Consider the following 10,095-nt stretch of genomic DNA (forward strand, 5'->3'; position numbering starts at 1 on the left):
AACATTCTCTATAATTTAACTATTATTTATAATTCATTCAAAGCTGTCTACTTGAGTCATAGTCACTAAATTATTTATAACTTGAGCTATGGAACTCTAAATTAAGATCCGTTAATTTTCCTGAAACTAGACTCATATATATTTTTACCATAAAATTTTCATAATTTTGGTTTAGCCAATCAGTACAGTTTATTCTTCAAAGTCACCCTGTTCTGTTGTCTAACAGTTCTGACCCTTCTTCACTAAAAATAAATTATCTCTTTATACAGAATTCAAATGATGTTCTCATTTATTTTATTAAAATAGACTCATTCAGAATTCTATACATATAAATTTAAGTCCCTAATTATTTTTATTCAATTTTTATAATTTTTCAAAGTCAGAACAGGGAACCTGAATTCATTCTGACCTTGTCTCACAAAATTCATTATATCTCAAAATTTACAAATCCATTGCTTACAATATTTCTTCTATGAGAAACTAGACTCAATAAGATTTAATTCCATATTTTTTTCATTTTATAATTCGATTCCTACAATTTTTGGTGATTTTTCAAAGTTAGTCTACTGCTGCTGTCCAAACTGTTTTAGTGCAAGCTGTTTATTACCATTTTTCCCCTAAACTTTTAATAAATGATAATTTCGTCCCTACTCAATTAGCCTCTCAATTGAGCTGATTTTTCTCAATTAACATTTTATTCTATCACCTTAAACTAGTTTACAACCTTTAGGAATCAGAATTTCAGCAATATACTTTAATTCCAAACATTTTCACAATTAGGTCCTAAAAATCAATTTCCATTGAAATTGCCTAATAAAATCATCTCATAAACAAATTAAAGCTTTAATTTCATTCTATTTCATCATAAACTTACAGCACTCAACCATGGTGACTTTCAATTTCATCCATGAAATCAAAAACTAATGAATTTAATAGTAGGACCTAGTTGTAAAAGTCTTAGAAACACAAAAAACTACAAGAAAAAGGCAAGGATTAACTCACTTGGTGCAAAAATTATGAAATACCAGCTTATAGAACCCTCCTATGGGGTTTTTAGCTGCTGGAATTGAAGAGAAATGAAGAGAAATCTAGATATTTCCTATTTAGTCCTAGTTTTATTTAGTTAATTTTGCAATATTCCAATTTTACCCTTAATTTATCAATTTTTCTGCTGATTTCATACCCTTGCCGTCCAGCCCAAATAACTTTTGGGTCTAATTTCCTTTTAAATCCTTTCTCATTGACTCTTAAGCTATTTAATCACTCTAGCAACTTTTACACCTATTACAATTTAGTCCTTTTTCATTTAATTGACTACCCAAACATTAAAATTTCCTAACGAAATTTTAATACCACATTAATAATATTTCATAAATATTTATAAAATTATTTTCGACTCATTTTTACGAGATAGAGGTCCCGATACCTTATTTTACCCAATTTCTTCAATAATTTCTTTTTCTAACTAATCACTAAATCGATAAAATTTTCCTATCAATATTTTCATACGATTTTCCTATCATATCAATTTTCAAGCAAAAATATTGAAATAAATTTCTCTTTAAATCGGATCTATGGTTACGAAACCATTGTTCCGATAACCTTGAATTTAGGTTATTACAGTCGGGGTTGCCACAACGTAGTCGCATTAGATATTTGGCTAGCCACTGGAACTTTAGGCAAACTCAACTCAAAAGCATAACCCTGCACAAAACCTACTAGATTTTGCTGGGAAAATTTTAACCCTTTATAAACCACATTATTACGCGTAGACCAGAAGGCCCAGAACGAGATAAGTAACAATTTCCTTATAGCATTATCAGCTGTGATGAAAGTGTTGACTAACTGATTTTTCCCATTCGAGGTACCTGAGTTGACATCAACCGACAGGTTTAGCGAACGCCACAACTGCCGCAACACACCACAGGACCATAATAAGTAATCAATATCCTCCGACACCTCCTTACAAAGAGAGCAAACATTAGCAACCTGCACTCTCCGCGTCACTAAATTGCTGAAATAGGGAACATAGTTGTTAAATAACCGCCACATGTGAATCATTAGTTTAGCCGGGACCTATAGTTCCCATAGCGCTCTGTAGAATATCTTGTAAAGGCCATCAGGTTCTGAATTGTAACCATAGAGTTGTCTATTTACTGTAAGTAATACACGATACCCACTTTTCACCGAGTACTCCCCTGAAGCATCGTAGTGCTACACCATCACATCCTCGGCTCCAGAAAACTAAAGGGGGATGTTGAAGATACGAGTAGCCTGCTCATCATCAACAATCCGACGAATAATGTCCTTATTCCAGGTACCCGATCGAACATCAATTAATTGATTCACAGTAGTCCAGTTAATATCTATACCTTGAACTGAAATTCTGCTATTACCAGAGCCAGGTAACCAAGGATCGTTCCAGATATTCACAGCACGACCACTACCAATACGCCAAAGTAAACCATCAGCGATCAACTCCCGAGCACCACATAAGCTTCTCCAGGTAAAAGAGGGGTAAGAACCGATCTTAGCAGCCATAATATCAGAAAACGGATAATAACGGGCTTTAAAAACCTTTGCAAGAAGACAATCAGGCTGCATGAGCAAACGCCAAATTTGTTTAGCTAACAACACTTTATTAAACAAAAAGAGATCTCGGAAGCCCATACCACCCTCAGATTTAGGAATGCATAGATCACGCCAACAACTCCAATGAATACCTCTGGCCGATTTACTATGAAACCACTAAAACTTGTTCAAAATAACTTCCAACTTCTGACACAATGTTTTTGGAAGTGCAAAACATTGCATGACATAAACAGGGTTAGCCTGTAAAATCGCCTTAATGAACACCTCCTTACCACCCATCGAGAGATACCGAAGGCTCCAACTCTTAATCCTCTGTCGAAACCGATCCACAAAATTAGCAAAGGCCCATCTCTTATTTCTCCCAACCATCATTGGCAGGCCCAAATATTTCTTCGGGTTTGTAGCCACCCGAACTCCCAAAATGCTAGAAATCGCATCTCTCTCAGATTGACCCACACTCGCACCAAAATAAATAAGCGACTTATCGAAATTAACCTGTTGTCCCGAATTCACTTCATATTCCTTGATAATGTTTTGAACTAGACGGGCCCCTTCCACTGTGGCATCTCCAAAGAGGATGCAGTCGTCAGTAAACAGAAGGTGATTAATCGTCAGTTTGTGCCTTCCAATCGATGCGCCTCATATCAGATTTTTATGTTTAGCCTCATTCAACAACAAAGAGAGGCCTTCAACACATATTAAGAAGAGGTAAGGACTAAGTGGGTCACCTTGTCTTAGCCCTCGTGAAGGAGAGAAACAATCACTAACACCCTCGTTAATACCCACCGTATATGTAACTAAACATACGCACCTCATGACAAGAACAACCCAATCTGAATAGAATCCCAACTTTAACATCATGCCCGCCAGAAAGTCCCATTCAATACGATCATACGCTTTGCTCATATCAAGCGTCAAAGCAAAGTTACCACGTTTACACCGTTTCCTCATCTTAAGTGAATGTAACACCTCATACGCAATTAAGGTATTATCCGAAATGTGTCTCCCGGGAATAAAAGCTCCTTGAGCTTCATCAATACAGAAACCCAACATACTACTCATCTTAGTAACCAGAACTTTAGAAATGATCTTATAAATCACATTACACAATCCAAACCCAACACCAAAATAAATAAATTTCGGCACATACGAACAAAAGGAAAAAAAAATTACCTTAAGCATTTTTAGTTAGCTTGAGTGTGTAAAATTGATTGTGATTTACTTGAAATACTTTGGGAGTTTGGTAAAAAGTCTGTCCCGTAAATTTTTTAATCCCCTTTTATAAGTTCAGATTTCAGAGTTTGATTGATGTCAAAATTTATCTTTTCCCATTGTTTTTGAGTTAAAATTTAAAACAATCCATATCCATCCCTTTTGTAGATTAATATTTTAAATAAATATTTAATTCAATTTTACGTAAAAGAAAAGTTGTGCGTTTGTTTTATACAAAATTTTATACTCATATTTTAGATCTAGTCGGACTTAGAAAAATATAAAATATATTAATATCATGTTCAGGATCGACTCGAATCTAATTCAGTCCGGCTCATGAGTACCTATAATCAGAAGAAGTGGATTTTCTCTTCCCAAATATTTAAATTAAATTTAAATATTAAAATCAATATTATTGAGAAAATTTACTTAAATGTCACCCCGGTCTGAATAACACTAAGCTCAGAATATAAAACAAAAGATGGCCAAAAAAATAATAATCTAAATATACATATAAATCCTAGATGGAAAAAAAAAAAAGAAAAAAAAGCACCAAAGCAAAAAGAGCTAAATTGTGAAATAAGCAAAAATGAAAAGCAGAGTTTTGATTTATGGGCTTTAAACAGCAGAAAGGCAGAAATCCCATGAAACCGGGCTTTGACGATCCATAGAACTGGACTCAAAGTTACCAAAATAAGCTCCCATTCCATCCTTTTCCCGCAAAGCTTAGACCAAACGGAGGGGGAAAAGAAAGAAATGCTGCGAAATGGAGTGAAGAAGCTGACTCTTCAAACCTCATCCGCAGCAATCGGATTCACTTCACTTCTTTCAGCTCCTGATTTCCTCCATTATTCTAGAGGTACCTATTTAACTTTCTTTCTTTTTTTATCTTCCATTTTCGCTCTTTTGCTGTCTATTGATTTGAATGTTAGAGCAGTTCGAGGAACCCCGGTATGTTTAAATACACGAAATGATGAATTTGAATCAATAAAAATTGAATTCCATCCTATAATTCAATGTAAAATGTTACCATATTTGTAGTATTGTATCTGAAACCCCTTTGGTATGTAATTCCATTTGTTATGCAGCCTCTTTTTGCCACAAGTTGAATTTTTGCCCTTTTTTTTTTGTTTAGATCATTGTACAGTATATAAGGTTCTTGAAGCCTGCAGGCTTTCCTCAGATTATAAGGCTGCAACTGCAATCCACACAAGAATCTTTAAACTAGGGTATGTGACTTATCCATCTCTTGTAGCTTCTTTGGTATTGACTTATTTGCAATGTGATCGCCTTCTTCTAGCTCGGAAACTTCTCGATCAAGTTTTCCGTTTGGATTTTAATGTGGTCATTGTAAACTTAGTTATTGAACATCTAATGGGACTTGGAGAATATGGTTTTGCAAAGAAGTGCTTCCATAAAACGCCTGTCCGGGATGTGATCACATGGAACCTAATGATCGGAGGATATGTTAGAAATTCACGCTTTGAAGAGGCTTTAAGCTTCTTCCGTGAGATGCTTGACTCAAATGTGGAGCCGGATAAGTTTACTTTTGCTTCGGTTATGACAGGGTGTGCACGACTTGGAGCTATTAATCATGCTTTATGGGTGCATCGTTTGATGACCGAGAAAGAAATTGAACTCAATCCCATACTTAGTTCGGCATTAATAGACATGTACTCAAAGTGCGGTAGAATTCAAACTGCAAAGGAAGTTTTCAATGGTGCAGACCACAGTGATGTGTCTGTTTGGAATGCAATGATTAATGGGCTCGCAGCTCATGGGCTTCCGTTCGATGCAATTGCAGTGTTCTCAAAGATGGAAGTGGAAAATATTTTTCCTGATTCAATAACTTTCATTGGAATCTTAACTGCATGCAGTCACTCTGGTTTAGTTGATGTGGGTCGGAAATATTTTAATTTGATGAGTAGCCACTATTCAATTGAGCCCCAAATGGAGCATTACGGGGTGATGGTTGACCTCTTTGGTCGAGCTGGCCTGCTAGAAGAGGCTTATGCTGTTATTGAAGCAATGCCTGTGGAGCCAGATGTTGTCATTTGGAGGGCACTTTTAAGTGCTTGTAGAATTTATCAAAAACCAAAGTTGGGTGAAGTTGCCATTGCGAATATGTCACGTCTTAAGAGTGGTGATTATGTCCTGCTGTCAAATATGTACTGCTCGATGAAGAGATGGGAAAGCGCTGAAGGAGTCAGAGAATTGATGAAGAAAAAGGGTATTCGGAAAATTAGAGGAAGGAGTTGGATTGAGTTAGGAGGAGTCATTCACCGCTTCAAGGCCGGTGATAGATCTCACCCTGAAACAGAGGGACTATACAAAGTGTTAGATGGGTTGATACGACAGACAAAGTTGGAAGGGTTTCTTCCTCAAACGGATTTGGTTTTAATGGATATCTCCGAAGAGGAAAAAGAAGGAAACTTGAATCATCATAGTGAGAAGTTGGCACTGGCCTACGGAATCCTAAAAACAAGTCCTGGAAGAGAAATTATGATATCAAAAAACCTCCGTATCTGTCATGATTGCCACAATTGGATAAAATTGGTCTCAAAATTGTTAATCAGAGTGATTATTGTTAGAGATCGAATTCGTTTTCATCGGTTTGAAGGCGGTTCATGTTCATGTGAAGACTATTGGTAGCGAATTTATTCCTTCTTGTGCCTATAGACAATGTGGAGCAGGTTGTTCAGGATTGAGGGTTCTGCTGGAATGTGGTTTTCCTGGCGTATTCGCTCGGTCTACCTCAATAGGACCGATGATTGCGTGTCTTGCTTAAAATTCATGGAATTAGTCATGTAAACAGGGGACTATTCTCTGTTCATTGCTATTAAAACCGTACCTGATGTTTCACCTTCCACCAATGCCGAAGAAAGAAACAAGTATCTATATGATGCCAATGGATTGTAACATTGCTTGGAAGAGGATCAAAACTTAGTCGGATATCTGGAATCATGCTTGTCATCATACTTAACAATTCGGAGCTTTATGGGTAATCAGCTCAACTTTCACAAGGTTTTTGTCATTATTCATTGATGGTATAGATCAAATATTTCGGGCTAAATGACTTCGACTCTTCATTTTTTCTTACAGTGCTTGTGTCTGATGTTTACCTGAATATAGGGACGAGGATCGATATGGAAAAACTTTACAAAGTCTAACATACTTGTGTTAGATACGTACTCTTATCTGACATTCACACCCGAGAGCCTAATAAACTTCACCAGCAATTATTTGATTAACCCCTAATAAACTTCACCAGCAATTATTTGATTAACCCTGCATATTAGCTATTTCAACACTGTGAGAGTATGTTGATATCTTCAGCTAAATTTTCTAATAACCCTCGTTGCTGTAATTTTAAGTTGTTTTATTGTTTACCATTTTACTGATGTTATAATTTTTTTTTGTTATTATGCTTTTTGAAAGTTTTATTATTATTATTATTATTATTATTATTACTTTGATCGTGTAATTTTATGCACGACATTTTGATTTGATTTAGTTTTCACTAATCACTCACAACATTATCAAGCAAATAGATTTTTATTTATTTAAATGTGTACAATTGAATCACATTTAAAATTTTATGTATATATATGAACTACGATAAAAGTTTTATGTGTATAATTATACCAAATTAAAATTCATGTATCAAGTTCCACGTTAGAATAAAGTTCATATACAAATTTGGTATTAATCAGGTCACAAACTTACTTATGAAATTATAATTAATATTATTATGATGAGACTTTTATCTTTTCATACTTTTATATTATCTTTAAATAAAAGAATTGAAAATCACAAATTCAAAGATAAAACACGTGCTCAATAGTAATAAAATAAAAATTTGTATTTTATATTCTCTATTAAAAAAAAGGATAAGTTAATCTCTATACATTAGATTAAAGAGTATATTTATTCTTTTTATTAAAATTTTATCCATTTGTATTGTTAAAAACTAACATAGTTGATGAAATAACTAGACAGGTGACACATAGCATGCCACATGTACCTCATGCTAACGTATATAAACCAATTTTTAACAGAATAAATGGATAAAATTTTAACAAAAAATTTAATTTACTTTTTTTTCTAACATGGACTAATTTGTCCATTTTTAGTAGAATAGACAAAATGCAATCTATTGGCTCACATATCACTAATTCCATTAAATAAATATTAATGATCAAATCATCGATTTACTAGTTTAATTAATTTGTCAAATTCAATTAAATAAAACATTAAACAATCAAAAATAAAAAATATATATTAAAAAATTTGATTCAACCAATCTAATGACTTTCTTCGGACAAATATCTTTACCGATTTACATCTAATTGGTTGAACCGACTAATTTGGTCCATTTTAAGTTTTTTATGATTTTTATAGTTTTATAATTTTTTATAATTTTGATACTTGTAATAGTTTTTATAATTTTATGAGTTTTTATAGAATTTTGTTATGTTTTTATAAAAATTAAATATATTTTGTTAATTTTATAATTTATTAGATTTTTATAATATTTATACTCATTATAAGTTTACATCAATTTTCATATTTTTAAATATTTAATAAGTTATATATATTTAATAATTTTATAAAAAATAGATTAAATCGAAGCTTCACGTGTCACCATCTCGATTGATCTGCTAATTTATTTTAACGATCAATGCGACCAATGATGATAATTGTTAACAGAGGAGTTTAATTGATTAATTTAATACAAGAACTTAATTAAATGAACTTAATTAAAATTTTAAGGATTTTTAAAGATATAAACCTTTAATAAACAAAAAAAAAAGAAAAAGAGTATAGATAGATACTAGCTTATTTCACCCTCCAATACGAGTGAAAAATACATTTTATAAAAATATTTATTTTAAAATTAATGCTAATTTCTTAAAAGATAATGATATACATTTTAAGCAAATATACATTTTCAGTAGTGATTTAAATTGTTTCAGATTAATATATAAAATTTTAGAAGGATAACATTTTCTGTTAAAAGTTGCTTTACTAATATATACAATTTTAATAAATTATTAATTAAATTAATATTTAATTAACTTATAATCCCGACTGAATTAAATGTTTAATTATAACCATCTTAATATAGGAGAAAGTATTCAAATCTTCCTCACATTTAGTAATATTGTTTCAAAAATATTTATCCCTGCATTAAATGAATATAATTTTTTTATCTTTTTGATTAATTATTATTCTAGTTATTTTTTCTCTTCAAATTTTATATTCAATCATTTTCTGTTAAAGATAATAAAAATCTAATTATTTAAAAAGTATATTAATTTTATAAATTATAAATTATATTATATTTTAATATAATCATATGCTAAACATAATATATTTTACAATAAAATATATATAACACATATATAGTGAGACATAAACTAAAATAAATATGAAATAATAACCAAATTACATGGATTCATATTCAATCCAAGATTTTAAAATTGTCAAAACTTTAATTTTACCACTAAGCTAATCGCTCATTAGTTTTAAAGTTTTTATTTTAAAAAAAAACTGTTATAAATGATGATTATATTTAGTGTTTACCTTCTATTTTTAAATAAAAGAATTTTATTTAAATACATGTTATATTTAAAATTTAATTATTCATATTAACTTTGAGATGACTTTATTCTTTTATACTTTTTCGTTGCATTTTAATTGATTTTTTCATTAAAAGATTTTAAATAATGATAAGTAATTAATTTTACATAAAAAGAATTTAATGGATTCATTTGAAGGTTAATGTATAACTAAATTAAATATAAATTTAAAATACTTAAATTTATATAATACTTTTATAAAAATTAAATATATTTAATTTTATAATAATTCAACATGTGATTAATTAGAAAAGAGAAAAAGAATAAAGTAAATATAAAATACATAAATAAATGATAATTTTTATTTAAAATTTTCTTAATTGGAATTTTTAAAATTTATAATCGAATGTTTTTTCGTACATATAAATTTTTTTAACTCGAGGAAACAAATGAATAAATATATTTTGACATGTAAACGGGTTCTCCTAATTATTACAAAAACAATTATACTAACTAAATTAAGATTAAAAGAATAAAAATATGGTATGATTATATATTATATGCGTATATACATAATGAGAAAATGGTCAAAGTAGAATCGTTTGGTGTCGGCACCACATCATTGTAATTGTTTTAAACATTGAAAAATTAATTAAATAATTAAGAAAAAGGTATTTTATATATATATATATATATATATATAATATCG

The 10,095-nt window shown here is 30.9% G+C and overlaps 1 protein-coding gene across 3 annotated transcripts; it reads left to right on the plus strand.

Annotated features, from left to right (window-relative positions):
• Positions 1–4,445: 4,445 nt before the first annotated feature.
• LOC108477192 (pentatricopeptide repeat-containing protein At5g50990) lies at positions 4,446–7,090 on the plus strand. Of its 3 annotated transcripts, none has more exons than XR_001870207.2 (3): positions 4,446–4,663; positions 4,940–6,805; positions 6,907–7,090. XR_001870207.2 is itself a non-coding variant. In XM_017779662.2 (2 exons), exons 1-2 carry the CDS (start codon positions 4,561–4,563, stop codon positions 6,454–6,456), a joined length of 1,620 nt encoding a protein of 539 aa, XP_017635151.1. In that variant the 5' UTR covers positions 4,446–4,560; the 3' UTR covers positions 6,457–7,090. The 3 variants fall into 3 exon arrangements, 1 of the variants encoding a protein (XP_017635151.1); XR_001870208.2 differs by having other exon boundaries at positions 6,937–7,090; XM_017779662.2 differs by having other exon boundaries at positions 4,940–7,090.
• Positions 7,091–10,095: the final 3,005 nt, after the last annotated feature.

Source organism: Gossypium arboreum, chromosome 12 (genome assembly GCF_025698485.1).
Source record: "Gossypium arboreum isolate Shixiya-1 chromosome 12, ASM2569848v2, whole genome shotgun sequence".
NCBI lineage: Eukaryota > Viridiplantae > Streptophyta > Magnoliopsida > Malvales > Malvaceae > Gossypium > Gossypium arboreum.